Source organism: Balaenoptera physalus (assembly GCF_965194825.1).
Source record: "Balaenoptera physalus genome assembly, chromosome: 16".
Taxonomy (NCBI): domain Eukaryota; kingdom Metazoa; phylum Chordata; class Mammalia; order Artiodactyla; family Balaenopteridae; genus Balaenoptera; species Balaenoptera physalus.
In genome coordinates, this window is record NC_138898.1 from 55,359,478 (window position 1) to 55,382,754 (window position 23,277).

At 53.7% G+C, this 23,277-nt stretch overlaps 1 protein-coding gene across 6 annotated transcripts in view; it reads right to left on the reverse strand.

Annotated features, from left to right (window-relative positions):
• Positions 1-23,277, reverse strand: part of PPL (periplakin) — a 57,705-nt gene that overhangs the window by 22,901 nt on the left and 11,527 nt on the right. For 4 of the 6 annotated variants that reach the window (XM_082428956.1, XM_082428955.1, XM_082428954.1 and 1 more), the window contains one exon: positions 294-393. In XM_082428956.1, coding sequence (XP_082285082.1) covers positions 294-393 — 100 coding nt within the window. Of the gene's footprint in view, positions 1-293; positions 394-20,850; positions 21,102-23,277 lie in introns of those variants that run through there. The other 2 variants (XM_082428957.1, XM_082428959.1) reach the window with 2 other exon arrangements.

The following is a 23,277-nucleotide window of genomic DNA, read 5'->3' on the forward strand; positions in this document are numbered from 1 at the left end:
TTCCTCTTCAGTGCATCTCCACCTGGGCACTTTGACATTTGCAGCTGGATCATTCCGTGTACGGGGCTGTTCTGTGCACTGCAGGGTGTATAGCAGCATCCCTGGACTCCACCACTAGACGCCCGCCCACTGCACTCCCCCAGTTGTGACGGCTAAAAATGTCTCCAGATGTGACCACATGTCCCCTGGGGGCAGAATCACGCCCAGGTGAGAACCACGGGGTCAGACAAGCCCCTGGTCCTGAGCAGGGCTGGTGGCACAGGGGGCACCGGGGTGGGAGATGGGGCACTCACGCTCTGCAGCTTGGCCTCCGTGTCCACGATGTTCCTCTCCACCTGGTCGGCATTCTTCTGCAGCTGCTCAATCAGCTCTGACAGCTCCTTGATAGAGATGCTGCAGGCGGAAGAAGGGAGGTAGGCCGAGGGTCAGAGGGCAAGGGCCGGGTCCCCACCAGCACCCAGCCTCCCAGGCTGTCCCCAGCACCAGGCTCGGAGCAGGAGCTGTCCAGTGAGCCTCAGATGGAGCTTGGTTGTCCCCCCAGGGCAACGTCACTAAAGGCACAGAAAAGAGGCAGCACCTGGCAGGGAATCAGCCCTCGCTCTGGCCATCACTCTAATGCTTCTATTTTACCATGTTGGCAGAGCACACTTACCCTTTTTTTCCACATTTTTTACTGAGATGTAAAATTCACCCTTTTAAAGTGTATAATTCAGTGGTTTTTAGTGTATTCACAAGGTTGTATAACCATCATCACTATGTAATTCCAGAATGTTTTCATCACCCCCAAAAAGAAACCCCGCATCCTTTAGTACTCACTGCTCACCATCCCGCCCTACAGCCCCTGGCAACCACGAATCCACTTTCTGTCTCTATGGATTTGCCTATTCTGGACATTTCATAGAAATGGAATCATACGAGTGAGGCCTTTCATGTCTAACTTCTTTCACCTAACAATATTTTTGAGGGTCATTCATGTTACAGCATGTGTCAGTGCTTCATTCCTTTTTATGGCTGCATAATACTCCACAGCTTGAATATCCCACATTTTATATATCCAGTCATCCACTGATAGACATTTGGGTTGTTTCCACCTTTTGGTCATTACTGATCAGGCTGCTATGAACATTCCGGTACAAGTTTTTGTGTAAGCAGCATTATTAAATACCTGATACTTTTAATCTACTCACTCTTTATATTTAAATAAATTTACTAAAAAAGGGAACTTGCTCTTCCCATTGCAAACATAAAACCAGAAGTCCTTGCCATCAATGGAGGTAACCACCAAAATAAATTCCACAGAAATAAAAGGACGGCATTAAGTTCTAGCCAGACACTCGGCCGCCTGCACACATTGAAACTGAGCCTTGCCCTCACCTGCTTAAAAGCAGAGCTTGGCACATACTGCAGCCAAGTTAGAGCTGTGCTGGCACCAGGCTGAGACCTCCTGGGTGTTCTCAGAGCACCTGAGAGAGACCTGAAATCAGAACGGCTTTCTCACTTGGTGTTTCTGTGTTTCCTCCTGTCACATCTGTCTGCCCCCCGAAATCACACCACAGACCACTCTGGCAAACACTACTGTGGGAGTGAAGACCTTGGCTTTGGACTCAGATGTGGGTTCTCGCTGTGCGACTTGGCCAAGCTGCTGTCCCTCTCTGTGCCTCTGCTTCCCGCTGTCAGATGGACCTTTCCCAGTGGGGTGTTAGGGATGGGAGTGAGGTTATGCAGGCAAAGAGCTGGGCGCCCAATAAATCTCACAAAGGTTCAAAGGTTCATGATTATAGTCATTAAGGAGCCTTACTGATCCAGCTCCGACTTTGTTTTCTTTAAACAAAGGAAGAAACAAAGACCAGAGAGGGAAAGCAACTTGGTTAATGTCACACAGCCAGCCAGCCAGCTGGCCAGCAACGGTCAAGATTAGTACTTAGTCCTCTAATCTCCATCAAAGACCTTTTATACCAGCTCCACAGTGGGGCCTGAGAAGCTAAGCACCCAGAAGCATCATTCTGCCCACACTCAAGCACTTACTATGTGCCAGGCCCAGTAATGCACACAGGCACAGCCACCCCCAGACTGGGAGGAAATCAGCATTTATAGAAATAGTCACGAGACTGAGGCAGGCATGACCAGGCAAGCCTCCTGACCAGCTTGGTAGGAATGGGGGTGGTCAGTGAAGGCTTCCTAGAGGAGGTGGTGGTGGCTGGGTTCTGAAGGATGAAGAGGAGTTGGGGTTTGTGGGCAGAAGGCTCCAATGAAGAGAGGCCATAAAAGAGGCAGGTCCTGGGTGTGTCCCTTGGGGTGGGCCAGGGCAGGGCTCTTGACCGTCAAGCAGAGCGGGCAGCCAGCTCTTCAGAGTGGAATTCCTCAAATCAAGGCCTGGGACCCACCTATTGTGGCATGAAACATTCAGATTCCCAGGCACTAACCCAGAGCCTCTGAATCTGGATCTCCAGAGATGGACCCAGGAAGCTGTATTATTACTACTATTGTTTTTACAGGTTCCCCAGGGGACCCTGATACCCTCCAGGGTTTGAGGTCCAACACCGCAGGTACTGCTGGCGTGGGGGGAAGCTGGAGGGGGGTGTAAACAGGCATACAAACAGAAGCTGTGAGTCTGTCCAACCATACCCCAAACCTTGCCTGAGGGCCTGCTCTGTGCCAGGTCTGGACACACAGGAACTAGGGGGAAGAGGGGAGGGTCTTAGGGAATAAGACCCAGGCCACACCCTCTGCAAAGTCAACCGAGGAGGCAGCCTTTCCCAAAGTGGGGCCCCAGGAACCCCAGTCCTGTAAATCACTCCTGGAATGAAGGCTTTGTCAGTCTAGGCAGTTAGGAAAACCCAACTCCTCAATAAGTTCAGGAGCCAGTAAAGGCTCTGAGAAGTCCTGCAGTGGAGAAAGCTGGCATTCAGTGGAGCATCCAGGAAGGCTCAGAAGAGGGGACTGTGGGTGGGGGATCTGGGTAAGGAGGGATACGGCTGCCAGGTCATGGGCTGACCCCCACTGCCCCCCACCCTGGCTGGGCGGAGCACATGGGGAATGCGAGCACTTCTGCCCTCAGCCCTACCCCAGCCACTGACCCCAGCCTGGCCTCAGCACTCAGACGTGTTGAGTCTCAACCCAATATTTAACCCATGACAGTTGGGGCCACCACTGGGAACCTGCAGTGTAGGTTAGGTGGGGGCCTCATCCCTGTCAGGTCCAACGCAGCTCCACCTCAGGGCATGGGGCCAGCTCTCAACAAGCCCCTTCACTGGTTGGGGCAGGTTCGAGGAAAGTGCCTCCTGGACCCCACCCTGGCCAGCCCATTACTCCAGCTGAAGCCCAGCACTGGAAGGGGACACAGGGTGGGGGTTGGGGGGACAGCCAGCCCCAGGGACCTGGTGCTCCTGGTGGAGAACAAAGGACAGCTCAGTGGGAGCTGTGGTCAGACAGGCATGGGTTCCAAGTCCTGTTGGACCACTTACTGCTTGGACCATCCCAGGTAAGCACCTTACCCTCGAGGCGCCTCAGTCTCTCCATCTGTTGACTGGGGATGACCACAGAGTCACCGTGGTAATTGGACACTTAGTGCACACGCTTCACCAGACATCAGACACATTCACAGGCACTGCCTGGATAGCGTCCTCACCCTAGGCCCCTGGGGGAGGTTTGTGTGCCCCTTTACAGGTGAGGAAACCAGCAATTTTACTTGATAGATACCAAGAAAAATGAAAACATAGGTCCACACAAAAACTTGTACACAAATGTTCATAGCAGCACTATTTACAATAGGCAGAAAGTGGAAATAACACAAATGTTCAACTAATGAATAGATAAATGAAATGCAGAATATCCATACAATGGAATACAGCTCAGCCAAAAAAGGAAACGCTAATACAGGCTACGGTAGGGAGAAACCCGGAAACCACTAGGCTAAGTGAAAGAAGCCAGATACAAACAGTCACAAAAGATCCACTTACATGAAATGTCTAGAATAGCTAGATTCCTAGAAGCAGAAAGTAGATTAGTAGTCGTGAGGGGCTGGGATGGGGAGGAAGAAGGGGAGCAAGTGCTAAAGGGTGTGGGTTTCTTTTTAAGGTGATGAAATGTTCTAAAATTGATTATGGTGATGGTTGTATAATTCTGTGAATATACTCAGAACGGCTGAATTGTACATTTTAAATGAGTGAATTATATGATATGTGAGTTATATCTCAATAAAGCTGTTATCGAAAACATTGGCAAGTGCCATTTGTAAGTGATAGGGGTTTGTTTCTTCTTCCTTCACCACCTCGAGTGGTCCCTGCCTTTTTATCCTGTTTTCCATGGAGGCTGGGCCAGCTCTGGGTTATGCCCAGCTGCCTGGAAGATGCTAGTTAAACACTCACAGAGGGATGACCATGTGCCCGGCTGGTGCTAAGCAAATCACATATAGATTAGCTCATTAATCCTACCACCCCCGAAGTAGCACTGTTCTGAGTGCACAGAGCCGTTAGATAACTTGACCACAGTCTCACTGCCAGAAAGCAGGGTGGAGCTGGGATTCTGATCCAGCCCTCTGGAGAACGTTTGCCTTTTGGGTTTGGAGTCCTGAATGAGTGGCCCCAAAGGGTCCTGCATTCCTCCTGCCATCTAGCTGGCCATGGGAGCAAACGTGTGTCCCCTTGAGAGCTGCAGAGCCCCACACCAGTAGTACAGGAATGTGGGTGGGTTGGGAATCCGCAGGGAGGGGGTGCAGATCCCAAGAGGGCTGGGAACTGGCTGGGCCGGTCCAGCTTTTCATCTGGCTAATGAGGCACACTAAGGCAGCCAGACGTGGCACCAGGGGGCTGTCAGCCCAACTGATGGAGGCCCAGATACAGCCCTTCCCTAGCAACCTCTTCTGAGTCTGGTCCCACCCACGGAGATGAAAATCTCCTGGCTGAGCCAGGAAAGCCGAGGTGCCCCCACCCACCCAGAGAAGGGAAGGGACCAGGGAAGCGGCTCTGAGTGACAGGCTGAGAGAGGGACAGGCCCAGCCTCCCTCCACTTACTCAGAAGTTTAACATGGACACAGGTGCTGCGGGCAGTGACCATGGGCACTGGTAGTTGCATCTGAAGTCATCCAGCCCCACCTGCTCATTACATATGTGAGCAAACTGAGGCCCTCAGAAGCGAACACACCCGCCCAAGGTCACACGGTGGGCAGCCAGTGTCCTTAGTCAGACAGGGTTCAAATCCATTTGTGTAACCTTGGAGGAGCTACTTTACATTTCTGGGCCTCGGTTTTATCATTTGTCAAATGGGCGAGATACATCCTATCTAGGTAAGTGAGGTGGGCAGGGAGGGTCAGGGTCACTTCTGGAAACACCAGAATCTCAAGCTTCAAAGACCACTTTGGGGTTCAAGGACTGAGCTGGAGGTTGGGAGCAGCCTCTGGGGGCCCATAAGCAGATTAGACATCATGTAAGCTTACAAGTGGAGTGTCACCGGTTTTACCAGCGCCTAAAACAGTGCCTGGCACACAGGAGACACTCAACAAATACTTATGCTGTACAGCAGAAACTAACAACATGGTAAATCAACTACACTCCAATAAAAATTAAAAAAACAAAAACAAATATCCATTCTAATCACCTAGCTTAGGGGCCCCATAAATGGTGACAAAGACTATTCATGAAACACCTATTCATTGCACTTTTACTCCCTGCAGGGCTTGCCATTCAAATGAGACTGAGCCTTTACACTGCTCCCTGATCTGTGCATGGGGCTCTGCCTGTGGACCCCCTTTCTCTTCTGGGAACCCCTTCCTGCCAGTGGTGCCTGGTCCTGTAAAATAGGTTCCTTCTAAAAAAAACAGTAACTTGGGGGCTTTCCTGGTGGTGCAGTGGTTAAGAATCCACCTGCCAATGCAGGGGACACAGGTTCAATCCCTGGTCTGGGAAGATCCCACGTGCCGCGGAGCAACTAAGCCCGTGCGCCACAACTACTGAGCCTGCGCTCTAGAGCCCGTGTGCCACACCTACTGAAGCCCACGTGCCTAGAGCCCATGCTCCGCAATGAAGAAAAGCCACCGCAATGAGAAGCCCGTGCACCACAACGAAGAGTAGCCCCTGCTCACTGCAACTAGAGAAAGCCCGTGTGCAGCAACAAAGACCCAACAACACAGCCATAAATTAATTAATTAATTAATTAATTATTAAAAAAGAAGTAAATGTTAAAAAAAATTCTTATAAAAATAAAAACCAGTAACTTCACAGCGCTGGGGACAGTAAGGTGAACAATGCCAGGGAGAAGGTGCGTCTACATGGAGGACACGGCACTCTCTCGGAATCCTCCTCAATAACGCACAACCGCCACGTCATCGCTGGGAGCCAGCAGACAAATGCAAATTGCGGGACGGTCTACAGAACACCTGACCAGACCTCTTCAAAAGTATCAAGGTCACGGGCTTCCCTGGTGGCGCATTGGTTTAGAATCTGCCTGCTAATGCAGGGGACATGGGTTCGAGCCCTGGGCTGGGAAGATCCCACATGCCGCGGAGCAACTGGGTCCGTGAGCCACAACTACTGAGCCTGCACGTCTGGAGCCTGTGCTCCGCAACAAGAGAGGCCGCGATAGTGAAGAGGCCCGCGCACCTCGATGAAGAGTGGTCCCCACTTGCCGCAACTAGAGAAAGCCCTCGCACAGAAACGAAGACCCAACACAGCCATAAATAAATAAATAAATAAATTTATTAAAAAAAAAAAAAAAAAGTATCAAGGTCACAAAAGACCAGACTAAGGGTTAGATGACAGACCTGACGACTAAATGCAACCTGGGGTCCTGGAACAGAGAGGGCATCGGGGGGAACTGGGGAGGCAGAACAAAGTTCATAGCTCAGTTTTCCAAAAAAAGGTTCCTTCTAGATTTCCAGGTTTTCCAGCAAAACACTATAGGAACGGATGCTTCTGGGTGATGGTGTGTCCAGGACGCCCACCTGGACAGGTAGGGCAGTGGGTGCTGCGGCCTGACACCCCATCTGGTAAAAGCTGACGGGGGCCCAAGACTAGGCTGTCCCCAGAAACAGCCCTCTCAGCCCAGCCCAGGCTGCAGTCAGGGGATGAGAGTGGGTTTCACAAGCCAGGTATGGTCACACCCAGCAGACTGGGGCTGTTTCTCCAGAGAACCTGCCCTTGTTTTCTTTTCCAGGGCTGAGGAAGTTGGAGTCTGGCGAGGGTCCAGGAGGGTCGAGGTCCCATCCAAGGCACGACAAGGGGCCCAGTTTACTTGGTCTGTGTATGAGACTCCTGGTAAGAGGAGGGAAAACGGGGTGCAGGCCACCCGGGGGGCTGCCTCAGAGCCCCGGGGTGGGTTTGAGGACACTCAGGGACAAACAATTGCTTTCTGGGTCTGAGCCCACAGGCACCAGCCTGGAACAGACGTCTCTTTGTATCTCAGGATGTACTCTGAGTGTTGGAATTGTGGGGAGACGGCCTGGGAGCCTCAAGTGGCATCGGGTACGCTCGCTCTGTCACCGGGAGTTAGAAACTCAATAACCACAGCCCAACCTGCTTTGCAGGTGGCCACTCACAGCCCAGGAGGTCAGCTGCAGAGTGGGGAGCTGGGGCTGGAACCCAGTGCTGTGATGTCCAGGGGGCAGCCCAGGACAGCCTGTGGTCTGGTCAGCGGGCCAGCAGGGATGCCAACTAGAGAAGTGAGGACAGAGGTGGCACTCCAGGTCACCCAGACTCTGTAGATGCTCCATATGGAGCAGAAAGAAAGAGAACACAGGCGTCTCAGAGGACCCTCAGCCCCACCCACCACTAGTCACTTCTTCTTGCTATAGTTTGTGTGGGGAGCCCCTGGCCCTTTCCCACGATATAGCTGTACTGCAGTATAACCTGGTGGTTAAGCACCCAGACCAATGGCAGGCAGCCTAGATTCAGATCCTGACTCAGTCCTTGTTAAGCTGTCAGTTACTTAGCCTTTCTGGGCCTCAGGTTCCCCATCTGTCACTGGGGGTCATGGCAGTCCACACCTCTCAGGGCTGGGGCGGTTAATTGAGAGAGCGGATAGAGGACTTCCCTAGTGGCACAGTGGTTAAGAATCTGCCTACCAATGCAGGGGACACGGGTTCAAGCCCTGGTCTGGGAAGATCCCACATGCCATGGAGCAACTAAGCCTGTGCTGAGCCTGCGCTCTAGAGCCCGCGAGCCACAACTACTGAGCCCGCACGCCACAACTACTGAAGCCCGCGCGCCTACAGCCCGAGCTCCGCAACAAGAGAAGCCACCGCAATGAGAAGCCTGCACACCGCAACGAAGAGTAGCCCCCACTTGCTGCAACTAGAGAAAGCCCGCTCGCAGCAACGAAGACCCAACGCAGCCAAAAATAAATAAATAAACAAATATATTTATTTAAAAAAACAAAGAGAGAAAGAGAGAGGGGATACAAAGTGCTGCCTCAGGGGGAGCCCGGGGTTCTCTGCTTCCACCCGGAGTCACCACCCAGGGATTTGGGCTCCTTTTAAGGAGCAGATAAAGGCCAGCAGCTAAGGCTCCATGTGAGAACCCACGGGCACGGAGAGCTAAAAAAAGACCGCGGGCCACCCACACCATCCACACCGATCCTTGTGCAAGCCCAGACGCACTCTGCTTCCACCTTGTGAATGTCACCTCCCCCGGGCGTGGAGAATTCACAAGTAAACTCAATATTTGGAAATGTCTCCTCCAACTCCTGCAGGGAGAGGCCGTGCACGTATACGGGAAATGAGGCTGCAAGGAGGACGCAGCTCCCAGGCCCAGTCTGGCTGAACCACCTTGGGTTTGGACTAAGGATCAGGTCACTAGGTTTGGGGATTTGAGAGGTTCAGGGTGTTTCTACCATGAGTTTGCTGCTCTGAGAACTCTCCCCTGTCTGCATCCGGGAAACCACAGGATGGAAGAGTGGGGAGGCCTCATCTACCAGGTCGTTTAAGCAGAACCCCAAGAACCACCCCAGATCCCTGCCTCTCCCTCCCCTGCTTCTACCTAGGAACAGACCCCCGTGCTCCCATCCTCTCTCGGGCCCTAAGGTCTTCACCTTGATCAAGAGCATCACCTCTCACCTGGACCAATGCAATAGCCACCCCCAACCATCTCCTTGCACCCTGACTCTCGCTGCCCCCAGCCAGCTTTGGCACATTTATCAGAGATCTTTCAACGATGCAACCAGATCTCACCATTGTCTGGCGTCAAACTTGCCAATGCTCCCAAACACTCTCAGAAGAGAGCTCACTCTCCTGCCCAGGACCTGCCTCTCCCGCCCCAACCTTTGCTGCCTTCAGCTCTCCCTCTCCTGGTCACCCTGTACCAACTGGCCCATTCCTCTCCATCCTGCCTGCAGGGAGGGAAACTGAGTCAGCCTGGACCAGGGAAAGAACGTAGACTGAGTTTGGGCTTGGGCAGGTTCCTTAGTCTCTCTGTGCCTTGGTTTTCTCATCTGCAAAATGGGTATAAGAATCAGCCCCACCCAGAGGGTTGAGACAATTCAAGGAGATGATCCTTGTAAAGCACTCTGGACCTTGGACGTGGCTGTCACACCACGAAGGCTCAGGTTTGTTTCACCTGCCTACGCTTAACTTCCTTGTCCGCACAATGAGGTTATTGCATCTACTGACCGGGTAGCAAACAGAAGCGGGTGGGGTTGGCTCTATGTCACTTTGCTTTCAAGGCCATCGCTGCCCAATAAAAACAGAATATGAGTATATTTGTAGTTAAGTCTTCCTAGTAGCCACGAGAAAAACATAAAAAGAAACAGATGAACTTAACTTTTATACACTATTTTATTTAACCACATATAGCTAAAATGTTATTTTGACAGCTAGTGAATAGAACCTTATTAGTGAGATAGTTTACATTCTTTTTTTCACAGTAAGTTCCTCAATGTCTGGCATGTGGTGTACACTTGCAGGACATCTCAGTTTGTTCTAAGCACATCTCATGTGGCTGGTGGTTAACAAATAGGACAGCACAGTTCTGGGTGGTTCTGGGGCCTCTGGACCACTTTGCTCTAAGCCCATAGTGACTGCAGCCCATCAGTTCTGCCATAATGAAGCCGATAGATGCTCAGAGCATCTATCCACTTCACTTAGTGCCTGGTACCTAGGAACATGTAATAAAAGGTCATTTCCTGCCACTCTCCCACCAGACCCACACAGGCTGGCCAGACACCTGCCCAAGGCCAGGCCTCATCTATGGGTCTCTGGCTGCCTGACTTCAAAACAATCCAGGGCTCCCAGCTGTGCCCATCAGAGCATGATGCCTGGGTGTGCAGTGCCAGGGCACACAGACCACAGCCCCACACCCTTTCCCAGGCCACTGGAGCTGTAGCATCCTTGCCCATGGCCATGGGGCAGAGCCAGGGGCACGTGGCCTGCTCCAGCCATCCCTCCCTCCTGCCTGAGAGAACGGCCTCTTTCCTGACCTGCCACTCCAGGGAGCAGCTCACACCCCAGACACCACGGAGAGGCCACAGCTCTGCCATAACCCGCCACGCCAGCTGTCACTGTGCCCCGTCGGTCACAGCCCAACTTGCTTTCTCTTTCCGGATGTAGAGATGGGAACTGGCAGGTTAAGAGTGTGTCTGATGGGGACGGCCCTTCCTCCCTGGCCAGGGCCACCTCACCTTCCAGGCCTGAGTCAATCCCCATGTTCTGGCCCTTGATCATGTCCATGGTTCCTCCCTTTTGGGGTTAATTCTGTCTCTGTAGGTGCCAGCGGGGAGGATCAGTCTTGGAATGCCTGGAATGCACAGGAGCCCACACCTCTCCCAGGAACCAGCCTCCCCAGCCTCGCCCCTCCTAGAGCCCAGAGAAGGGGTCTGGCCTCCTACTGTCCATGTAGGCAGGCTGCCTCCAGGGCCAGCCAGGCCCTAAGCGGCTCCCAGGCAACCTCCAAGCTCATCTTGGGGGCTAGGTGGCTCCCAGCCTCCACCTCCTTTAAACACCGCCTGGCTGAAAGAGCGAAGGCTATCACTCCAGGACACCTGCCCTGTCCCTGCCACAAAGGCACACACAGTAGGTGCAAGAAATGACTGCTGAATATGAACAACCAAACACTGAGAGGACTCACTAGGTGCCCGTCACCCACTCAGCCCTTTCCTGCAACATCTGCTGAAATCTCGCAGCCCTGGGAGAAGGGCACCCTTATAGTAATTGGGGCGCTTTTCTTAATTCTGTGTATTAGGTTATAAACTTTTGGACAAAAAAGATTTACTCATCTCTTGGGTTGGCCCTTCTGTAGCCTTTAATTCCAGGCCTTGCACAGGCTTGGGGCTCAATAAATAGGTGTTGAATTGAGCAGACATTTTATAGCACGTAAACAATTCTTATTGCTCCATTTTCCAGATGAAGATAATTGAGGCTCAGAGGGGTTAAGAAACCTGCCCAAGGTCACACAGTTGAAAAGTGGTAACGCCAAGATTTGAACAGGTGCCAGAGCCATCTCCTCAGAACATGGGGGATGTCAATACTATTCCACAAACAAAGTGACGGGAGATATTGGGGAGGCGGGACAAAGCAGCAAGGCGTGCACCACCCAGGGGAGGTGTGGTGATTTACATCTTGGTGGCATCTTTATCAGTATAATTAAACCCAGTGGATGAGTAACAATCAGTGGTGGTAGCTGAGGGTGAGTCATTCTCCTAAGATGTCACCACAAGGGGCTCCCAGCCTGTCCCTCTGAACGGGCCATTGTGGGGAATGAAATGGTATGAAGAAACCCCTCCCTGGGCTACGCCTTCCCCCAGCGCCAACACACAGTCCTGCTTTGATCCTAACAACCCATCATCACGGTTGGTACTATCATTGCTTGCAGTGCAGATAAAGAAACTGAGCCTGGGGAGGAAGGGAGAATTGTCTGGAGCCAGAGGGTCAGCATCTATGCTGGTGACTGCTGCCACACACCCCCCCCGCCAGTTTTCCAGATGGCCAATATTTCTAGATATTCAGTAATTGCTGAATAAATTTTCACCCCCACCCCCCAATCCTTGTCCTCTCTCTGCCCCTCTTACAGGTCCTGGGGATAGGCCCTTCTCCATTACCAAGTCGTGCCACAACTACTGAAGCCTGTGCGCCTAGAGCCCATGTTCCGCAACAAGAGAAGCCACTGCAATGAGAAGCCCGCACACCGTAACGAAGAGTAGACCCCACTCACTGCAACTAGAGAAAAGCCCGCACGCAGCAACAAAGACCCAATGCAGCCAAAAATAAATAAATAAATAAATATATAAAATGTTTGCTCAATTCAACACCTATTTATTGAGCCCCAAGCCTATGCAAGGCCTGGAATTAAGGGCTACGAAAAAGCCCTCACCAAAAGATAAGTAAGTCCTTATTGTCCAGAAGTTTATGGTCTAATAGGCAGGATTAAGAAAAGCACACCAATAACTATAATTCCAAAGATTCAGATTGCCGGGGTCAGGGTATTTTCATCCATTCTGCCCCATTTAGGCCTTATATCTTAACTTAATTGTGAAAATACAGCTCAGTCCAATAAAATGCAGGGAAAGAGCAAGAAGGAATCAAAGAGAAAGCATGACAATAGGAAATACAAAATAATATGGCAGGAGTAGGTCCAAACACATCATTCATTACAATAAATGTGCATGAGTTAAATTCACCTGCTAAAAGATAAGACTCTCAGGTGAGAACAGGAAAACAAAAAAAAAAGCCAGCTCTATGCCATTTTATAAGGCACGTACCTAAAGCAAAATAACACAGGAAGGTTGAGAATAAAAGAATAGAGTGCGACAGACTAGGCAACTGCTGCTTTAGCTCTTTTAAAGGAAGAGCAAGGTGCATATAACTCTATGGACAAGTTATATTGCCCATATACTTAAGACAATCAGTGAAAACATGGGGTTTGATGGCTGCACATCAAAAGACTGAAGTCTGGGCCCTGCCTCACTGATTCTGACTTAACTGGTCTGCAACAGGACCTGGGCATCACCTTCAAAGCTCAGATGATTCTAACGTGGAGGCAGGGATGGGAACAAGGGAACGAACCACGGTCTTGTGTTACAGGGTTAGGGGAGCAGATTGAGGAAGAATCCCCAGGTCTCTGCAGGAAGGAAGTCTTGTAGAAAGCAATGCCCAGGAAGCACCCAACAAATACCAGATTGACTGGTCAACTGACTGATAGGTTCCCTACTAGAAACTTCCATGGTAATTAGCTGGGTGTGGATGAATTTACTGTCTATTAATCCTGGGGAAGTAGGTTCTAAAGTGAGAGGGCTGCTGGTATAGTAACTCCGGCTCCGTTTCATGGCCCAATCTGTTTCTGCCCAGGGAAGACCTCCCCAAAAGCATGTGCTTTTGGGCTCTCATTACAGACACATACACAGAAGTTCAAGCCACTTTGGGTAACACCAAGGCATGTCTTGGAGATTTCTGCAAGGTTTAAATGGGGCTCAAGCCAATCTCAACACTCCTGGTTGTTACGACGTCATTCCGGGTTTGAGACCAGTGGACAAGGAGTACTGGCCTTGGTTTATGAGGCACCTACTATGTGCCTGATGCTTCACACATGTCACCTCCAGTTCTCTCCATTATCCTACATGCCTCTGATTTGCAGATTCAAAACAGACCTCCCGGGCTTCCCTGGTGGCGCAGTGGTTGAGCATCTGCCTGCTAATGCAGGGGACACGGGTTCGAGCCCTGGTCTGGGAAGATCCCACATGCCGCGGAGCAACTAGGCCCGGGAGCCACAGCTGCTGAGCCTGCGCGTCTGGAGCCTGTGCTCCGCAACAAGAGAGGCCACGATAGTGAGAGGCCTGCACACCGCGATGAAGAGTGGCCCCCACTTGCCGCAACTAGAGAAAGCCCTAGCACAGAAACGAAGACCCAACATAGCAATCAATCAATCAATCAATAAAAAAAAAAAAGACTCCTCATTAAAAAAAAGAACAAAAAAACAGACCTCCCACCACTGCTTACTGAGCACCTGCTGTGTGCTAGGCATCGTTCCAGGGATGTGGCAGTGACCACACAGCCTGCAAAGCCCCTGCCTTCATGAAGCCCAGAGTGGGGCAGGAATGTGGCCAGCAGCACAGCTGACAAGAGGCACAGCTGGACCTGGAAGTCAGGTCTGCATCTCCCAAACCCAGGCTCTTTCTATTCTACCCACCAAGCCCTCCATCCCTGCCCTTAGCTTCAGCTTCCCTCTCAGTAACATGGGGGTTTTGTTGCCCAGTTTATAGTTGAGAAGAGTCAAGCTCCTTATCCGGAGCAGCAGGACTGCAGCCCTCTCTGTTCTTGGTGGCATAAACTCAGAATCCTTCCTCAACCTTCAACTAGAACCAAAAAGTCTCCATGCCCAGGATGGAGAAGTGAAAACCTTAAAAGCCATGAGTCTGAAATCTGAGCCCAGGCTGCTGGCGCAGCAAAGAATTCTGCACGTGACTGTTTTCCTGCAGCTGCTCAGCCTTCCAGGGTCAGCAGGCCTTGATGGGGTGGAGCTACTGGCCAGCGAGCAGCCCATTGTGCATTTATCATATAAGACCTGACAAACCCTCTGCCCAGGAAAGGATGGGCTGGCGACCAGCTGGGACACCCTACCAGCCAGCTCGCCTGCTCCCAGCTCATAGCAGCTGAGACTCTGAAACTCTGAGCCTCACCTGGAAAAGAGAGATGAGGGTAGTATTACCTAAGAAAGACAATACAATCATAATTTAGGGAGGTTGTTCCAAGCTAGTACTCAACCTCAGAGGCTGTCATGTGTTCACACCTTTCCCAGTTCCCATCCTGTTGTCCCCTCTCCCACTTCTGAGACTCTCCCTGTGTGTCTCTCCATCCAGAACCCTCTGGCTTGCCCTCCATTTTTTAAAAAGATAAATAAATAAATTTATTTATTTATTTAATTTTTGGCTGTGTTGGGTCTTCGCTGCTGCACGTGGGTTTTCTCTAGCTGCGGTGAGCAGGGGACATTCTGTTGCAGTTCATGGGCTTCTCATTGCGGTGGCTTCTCTTGTTGCGGAGCACGGGCTCTAGGCGCGTGGGCTTCAGTAGTTGTGGCACATGGGCTCAGCAGTTGTGGCACACGGGCTCTAGAGCGCAGGCTCAGTAGTTGTGGTGCACGGGCTTAGTTGCTCCGCGGCATGTGGGATCTTCCGGGACCAGGGCTCGAACCCGTGTCCCCTGCATTGGCAGGTGGATTCTTAACCACTGCGCCAAGGAAGCCCTTGCAGCCTGTTTATGGAGCACACAGAAGATGGGGGATGGGACAGGGGACTCTCTGCTCAGGCCCTCCCATGCAGGAAAGGGAAGGGCTCCACCTGCCTGGAGGCAGGAAGGGGTACCTGGGGCCTCCCTCCCCAGGCTCAGGAGGATGGAAGACAGAAGACCCATCAAAAGCAGAGAGAACAAAGATCAAGGACCATTTCTGTCTTCCCACTCCTGAGACAGGCCAGGGCAGGCAGGCTGGGAGAGTGGCAGGTGGCACTGGCAATGCCCCACACAGCCCTGCCTAGAGCGGAGAGGAGCTGGGACTCCTGGGTCCTCCTCCCTTGACAAAGAGCCTTGGAAATACTCCCAAAGGCAGCTTCTCCCCCAGCCCCCAGGGCCCTCCAGAGGTCCCTCACCCTCCTTAGAGTATTGCCTAAAAGGTATGAATTGAGCTCAGCCTCTCCCCACAAAACTCCCTGTCCCCAGATGAGTGCCCTGACCGTGCCTGAAATGCCACCATTAGCAGCCATTGTTATAGGTTCAGCTCTGTTCTGTTCTGAATCTAATTTACTAGGTCTCGTTCCTTCTGCCAAGCGAACTGGGCAAGTGAGGGCAAAGCCAGAGAGAGGAGAGGCGGAAAGGGCTGCTGGGCGGAGTCAGGGATACAAAACCCAATGACTCCACCATCTGGCCTGCAGCAGTCCCCAGAGACAGCTGCCCCCAGCCCCAAGTACAGGTGGGGAGACCTAGTTTCCCTCCCCAGGGGCCCTGAGCCTCCAGCATCAGCCATTTGTGAGCTGTAAGCCCAAGGTGAGTGTCTTTACTATTGGCCTCAGTGCTACCCTCTGTGAAATGGGACACCACCACCAGCCTGGCAGGCTCAGTGTCAGAATGAGATGCTATAACGTCCATGGCCATGCTGGGAGCACAGTAGGTGTTGAGAAATGGCTGCGTGGACCACTCGGTCCTGGTCACCCACATGGTGGGAGGTGGGCTTTGCTGATGGGCCCTCCCCCAAACTGTTCAAGCTTTCCACTGTCACTGATCAGCGCATGAGTGTCTCTCCATGTGTCTTCTTTTTTTTTTGGCTGTGCTGCGCGGCATGTGGGAGATTAGTTCCATGACCAGGGATTGAACCCACGCCCCCTGAATTGGAAGCCCAGAGTCTTAACCATTGGACCGCCAGGGAAGTCCCTCCATGTATCTTCTTTTTTAAACAAAATATTTTATTTATTTATTTGGTTGCGCCAAGTCTTAGTTGTGACACATGGGCTCCTTTGTTGCGGCTCGCTGGCTCCTTAGTTGCAGCATGCGAACTCTTAGTTGCGGCATGCATGTGGGATCTAGTTCCCTGACCAGGGATCGAACCCGGGCCCCCTGCATTGGGAGCTCAGAGTCTTAACCACTGCGCCACCAGGGAAATCCCCCTCCATGTGTCTTCTTAAGCGGGGGTCCATGTGAATGCTGGGGTGAATGAATGAGTCAGCTGACCTCCTGCCCCACTTGGGCTGCAGCCTCCACAGCTGGAAGAAGACCAGCTGCCTGGTCACCTCTGGTCTTAGCACCATCCTCATCTTTAATAGCAGTGTGTGGTTACCAATATTGGCTGCCATGATTTACTGAGCACTCACTGTAAGCCCTGGTCTGGGGCTGGGCCCATCACATGCATTATCTTGCTTGATCCACTAGTGACCTCACCAGCTGGGTGTTCCTGAATCACTCTCCTTTCACAAATGAGGAAACTGAGACTCAGAGGTGTTACCTGACCTGCCCAAGGTCACACAGCTTAGGAGAGACAGAGCTGGGGCTTCATCTCACACCTGGATGGCATCAAACTCTATGCTTTTAACCACCGAGAGGCTCAGGGTACCCCGGCTGGCTTCCAGGAGGACACGCACCTCTTTCACCAGCCTCCAAAGCCTTGGGCCCTGCCTCCCACATAGGGCACCCCCCCCCATTAGGACTGGGCCATTCTTGCAGGACTGTGCCCAGGTGAGGTCAGGAAGCAAGGCAAGGCTGCTGGGTGCTTATTGGGGCCCAGACCTGTGTGGAGGGGCAAAATTAGCCCCATTTTACAGATAGGGAAGCTGAAGCTCACAGTGAGGCCAAATTTCTTTGCCAAAACCAAACACAGGCAGAATTCAGTCTAACTCCAGAGCTGGAGCTAACCACTCCATTTCTCCTGATGACAGGGCAGACACCTCCCCAGGAAGTCCTCCCTGATAGCCCAGGTCTCCCCGTAACCCTGACAGCCCTCACTTCAGACCAGTCAGGGAGCACCAGAGCCATCGGGCTGGAGACCTCGTCTGTCCAGCTCTACGTCTCCCCGCACCAGGCTCCCATCACCACCACGACACAGTCCTGTAACCACACTAGTAATTAAGCAAAATTCCATCAAGTGCAGAGAGACTGTCAATGTCTCTTCCACATCCACCCCCACCGCCCGGGAATGGTACCCGTGGAGTTGTGCCGTGCACTGCCTGTCCATCACAGCATCCAGCTCAATACCAGACACATAGTAGGTGCCTATTCAAATTTATTCAATAGTTATAATCATCATAGCTGCCGTGGACTGAGGCTTCCTATAATTCTCAACCCTTCCCTGCATTATTTCATTTAATCCTCATGCCAACGATATCACCAGGCAGGTACTACTTTTATACCCATTCTACAGGTGAGAAAACAGAGGCTCAGAGAGGCCAAGCAGCTCTCCCTAGGTCGCACAGCCAGGAAGCAGGGGCTGGCTGGAGCTGTACTCTCAGCCACAAAGCAGGGCGGTAGGACCAGGGCCCCTCGAGACCCACCCTGCTGAGCTGGATACTATCCTCAGTGACCTGCACCATCAGGCCTGACCCTGTCATTAGTTCAGGTGTGCACACCAGTTCCCACACCTGTCATTAGGAACCAGGGCAATGAGAGCAGCTGAGTTCACACCCAGTTTCAGCTGCTAAAAGGCTGACAAACAGGGAGGGGTGGTTTTCTCCAAGGGGGCTCTCCATTCACTAATTTCTGTTCACTTGTGCAGTCCAAAGCCCGTGACTGCTGGGTGTGAAGGTCGCAAGTCCTGGTTCCTGGATCCCCTTTGCTGGGGACAGGGATGCTGACCCTCAGCCTGGGTAATTCCTATGTGCTGGGGGCATTCTCTCCGTTGTTACATGTGCTCCTCCCAGCAACCCTATGCAGAAGATATTAGCACCATCCCTGCTTTGCAGACGAGGAAACTGAGGCTCAGAGAGGTTTCTGCCCACAGCAGATGTAGCAGAGCTGGGACCAGAGGTGAGGAGCTCCTACCCTCCTCAATACTGAATCTCACTGGCAACCCCGCCCGCCCTTCCCCAGACAGAGGAGGAGGGCCCCAGAAAATTCAGGATGCAAGAATAACTTGGGGGTCAGCACCCTGTGACCAGCAACCACATCTTAGAGTTACAGGTACAGGGCTATGCACTGGGTAACACTCAAGAAATTCTTGTTGACAGAATTGGGCAAGAGGCAACCCCCCACCCCGCAATCTGGTCCATGAACTTGTCCCCACCAAGAGGAAGGGGCAGAGGGACATGCTGGGCTGGTACGACCATGGGCACCTGGCTCCTACCCAGGGCTGTGACTGTGCGAGGCCATGGGGGTGTGAAGGAAGAGTCTCTCACCCCATCTTGGGGAGAGAATCAGAAAGGCTTCCTGGAGAAAGAGATCTCTAAGCTGAGATCAGTCATTCAGCCAGGGGCAGAAGGTGGCTGCTTTGGGCCAGGAGTATTGAGAGGAGCAGGACCTGTGTCCTTGCCACCCTGAGTCCCCGAAGCTGTAAAGGATGGGAATTCCTTCCTTCCTACCCTCTGCTGGGAAGGCCAAGACCCTCCCAGCTTGTCTGGATTCATTATAACTTTTGTTAGGTCCAAGCCCAGCCCTTGGGGAACTGGATGGATGGAGAGCTGGAGGAAGGGGGAGCTTGAGGGATGGGGGAGGCAGAGGGCAGGGCAAGGCTGGCCCATCTCCTGGTGCGTGGGTGTGTGCGTGTATGAAGGACTGGAGGGGCCCCAGTCTTGGTGGGGGGAGAACAGAATAGTCCTCCGTGCCTGGCACAGAGCATTTGATTGTGCAACGTCTGAAAGAACAGTTCAGGGACTGGACGGGACCCCAGCTGGGTTTGAGAGCCAGCTGGACTCAGCCACAGAGGAACAGCGTGCAGGGTCCTGCCCATTCCCTGTGGATGTGAAAGACCAGGGAGGCTTGTGTGTACGTGTATGTGTGTGTGGGGGGGGGGGGGGGCGGGAATCTTGGGAGGGGAGGGGAAGAAATGTCTCTGAGTTTGAAACAATGCAAAGGAGAGAGGAGGCAGTGGGGTCACAGGACAGGGGAGTTTCTGAAAGGACTGGAACTCAAAGAAATGGAAGGCCCACACTCCCCATGCCAGTGCCCAAGCCGCCTGCACCTGTCAGACAGGTCTGCCTGGACTGGACCACAGGGGCAGGGTGGGAGCCCAGGCCAGAGTGTCCTTGCTTTCATCTGGGGCCTGGGAAGGAGTGAGGGACTGCTTCCGGTGGAGGGGGTGTCTCAGGTGAGGGCACTTTGGCGTGGATACTCCCAGGCAGGTGGGCTATGCAATTGCTGAGCTCCCCACCTGCCTGAAGCCCCTTGTCGAGAGAAGTCTGGTAAAGGCTCCCTCCCAGCTAGGAGGCCCCGCCCTATTTTCCTTAGAGAGAGGACAAGGCAGGGTCTGATTCTGCCCCCACTCTCGATCTCAGCATCTCCAGTTATGAAGTGAATACATTAGGCTTAAAACCGACGTGGGCTGCCGTTTCAAAGCAAACACATTGAGACACGTTATTCCCTTCCCAGGCAGCCCTGAGAACCCGAGGCTTAGAGACGCCGCCAGTTTCGGGGCTTTGTGATTTCTCAGGGGGCAGCCACGCCCCTGAGAAATCACGCAGGGAGAAGGCCCCATAGTCTCTCAACCGATGCGCAGACCCCGGGGCGGGTGGTGGACAAGGAGTGCCTCATCCCAGGTTCCCCCAACCCGACCCCACACCCACCAGTTCCCCTGGACCAGGTTCTGGAGCGCAGGATGGCAGGTGCTGGGAAGTGCTGCCGCAGGTGGCACAACCCCACCAGGCGGCCCCCCCCCCCACGCCTGCCTGACGCCAGGAGCACCTGCGCGCTCTCCAAGAAGCACTGGTGAACGCCCGCCACTCAACGCCTCACGCTCCAGCTCAATTTCACGGCCCGGGTGCGCCCCTAGACGATGCTTCTTAGGTCCCCTGCGCACCTCACTCCCCGGCCTTGGGTGTAGCGTCCTCCAGAGGACACACCACTCTCCTCCCTGGCGGTGCTTCCTGGCCCAGGAGGACCCTTGGCGCAAGGGCGACCCCGCAACACCGAGGTCCCCTGTACCTCCAGCTAAGTTCCTCGCCCTCTAAGCACCCAAGCCAGAACTCTCCGGTGCCAAAGAGCGTGTTTTCCCTCGGCTCCCCCAGCCCATCCGCATCCCCACCTTGGCGGTGCTTCCCAGCTCAAGGGTGGCCCCCGGGCCCCGCGTTCCCGCGAGTCGCGCACTCCTGGCTGGGTTCCCAGCTCCCTGGGCCTCCCAGGGCAGGGCTTCCTGCGCACCCCCCATCCCCCTCAGCCCTCGAGGCCCGGCTGTGCCCCCCACGCCCTGGGCGGCGCATACCGGCCCAGCGCGCCGCCAAGCGCGCTGCGCATGGGCGCCTCCTCACCTGCGGGTCCGAACCGTGGGGCTGTATTTGCCTTTGTTTCTCTTCCTGAAGAGCGAGTTCATGGTGGCGCTCGGGGTGGGCGGGTGGGACGTCGGGTCGCGGCGCCGGGCTGGGCACTGGGCTGCGGAGGCCCCGGCGCGCACCAAGGGGCGGGAAGCGGGCGCAGGTGAGCGAGAGCGGCGGTACCGGAGCCCCGAGTGCTGTGCGGCGGCGGCGCGCGGTCCCTACTCGCGGGGGGCGGGGCGCTCGCAGGCCACGGGCTCTCCCGGCCGCTCCCAAGAAGGTGGTGCTTACCTTCCCGGAGGAGGGGCACCAGGCGGGCGGGGCTTCCAGGCTCGTGCGGCGCCGGGCCAGAGCGAGTGGGGCGTCCGCTCTGGACTGGGGGTGGGGACACCGGGTCTTGTCAGGACGCAGCCCACCGCCCAGCACGGACATTCGAGATGCTGGGCAGGCGGGCGGGGGCTCACTGGCCACTTTCCCGAGCGTGCTCAGTACCCCCTCATCCCCCGACTCCCGGCCTGGCGCCCCCCTGACTGAGGGCCCCATCTGGCTCTCTGCTGCCCCTCTTGGGCATCAGCGCTCCCTTCTCGTTGGCTGAACCCAGGTGGGTGCCCACCTCCCAGGTGTGGCAGACACTGGATGGGTCTCTATGCCTCGGATAGCTAGCGAATTACATTCAGGTGGTAGCAGTGTCGATGGCAATTGAGAGAAGGGGGCTCTGGAGTGCGCCTGCCTGAGTTCAAATCCTGACGCTACAGTCAGCTGACTCCTTGGCAAGGCTTCTTGCCGTTCCAAGCCTCAGTTTCCTTATTTGTCAAACAGTGATAACAACTGCCCCCATCCCATAGGAGGTTCCTGTAGTTAATTCACACAAAGCACTTAGCACAGCGCTGGAAGTGCCAAGTTAAACTCTGTGCCAGCACGAGTCCAGGTTAGACCGTGGCCCCGTTGCACCCTGTGCCAGTAGAGAAGGCTGCAGTTAGCAGACAGTGAACTGAGTCTGGCGGTGAGCCAGAGTGGGGCCCTGGCAGTGGGGAGGGTTCAGCACCACTCTGGAGGGCGCTGGGGGTTCTGAGCCCAGCTGGGAAGGAGGAGCACACAGTCCCCCGGGAGATGCCAGAAGGCATCTGAGATAAGCTATGGCCAAAGGGCTCAAATGGGGAGCAATGAGGTCTGAGGGGCAGGGAAAAAGGGGCCCCCACTGGGTATCCAGAGTCCTCAGGGCAGTCCCTTCCCCAGCTGTTTTTTATTTTAAAAATAAGGAGGTTGGTGGGGAAGTTGATGCCTACAGGCTTTTCCTGTCCCAGACCCCAGAGCATCTGAGAACAATGTCCTTTAGGCCACTAGTGTCCCTGCCACCAAAGGACTTCAGTTTTGAAGTGTTACAGAGACTTTAGGAAAACCTTATTCCTAAGGGGGCATCTGCGGATGGGCTTAAGCGGGTCTGTGGATCCTCCTACAGTTGCTTTCAAAATGTGTGTGTCCAAATGTGCATTTTGCGGGGGAGGGTCTATCTCTTTCAACGGGTTCATTCATTGACTCATTCAACAGACATGAACACTCTCCCAGCCTTGGCTGCCTGGTTCTGCTGCGTTGATGAGGAAAGGGAAAAACCAAAAAAACAGCAAAGAGCCTTTCTCTTAAGGGAGGGGGAACGACACATATTAATAATAATAGTAATAATAAATTGACGACCTCAAATTGTTAACTTTTCAAAAGGGTCTGGGGACCTAAAAAGGATAAAGGACCCTGGGGGGTGCCGCAGCTCAGGATCTCCAGGGGAGTTTGTAAAATGCAGATTCCAGGGCCTTGACACACCCCCAGCTCCTGACTGGGGAGCGCAGGAAGGGTCCCAGGAATCTGAACTTTTAGCAAGTCCCCCTGGTGGTCCCTGGCCTCTTATGAGAAGCCAGGACTGAGGGATCCTGCCTGCAGCCCCCAACCTGCTCCGGTGGAGAACCCGGAACAGACCTTCCAGTCAAACCTAACCTTTCTTTCCCCTCTGAACTTGGCTCTGCCTGGCTCCTCTCTCAGACGCCCCTCCTAGGCGGGGAGTTCCTCACAAGGCAGCTGAGGGCTTGAGCAATTCCCTCCATCCTGAAGGGGCTTCCCTTCCCAAGTCTGAGGTTAGGACGGGGCTTGGCAGGCACCTAGAGACTGCAAGTCCAGCCAGCTGACATTGGGAGCAGGTGTCAGGGAGGAGCCCAGGCTTCAGAGCACAGGTTGGGCAGGCGTAGGGACCTGGGGTCTACAGAAGCCCGAACTGTGGACAAAGCGTGCTCACCCAGGACCCCTTCCTGCACCCCAAGTGAGCCAAAGGGCTCAGCAAGGAACATTGTCCATCACCCTGCTTCATGGCACAGCCCTGCGTGGAAACCCTTTTCCTTCCTTCTCCTGATTACCTTTCCCTTGGAGGCTAAACCTACC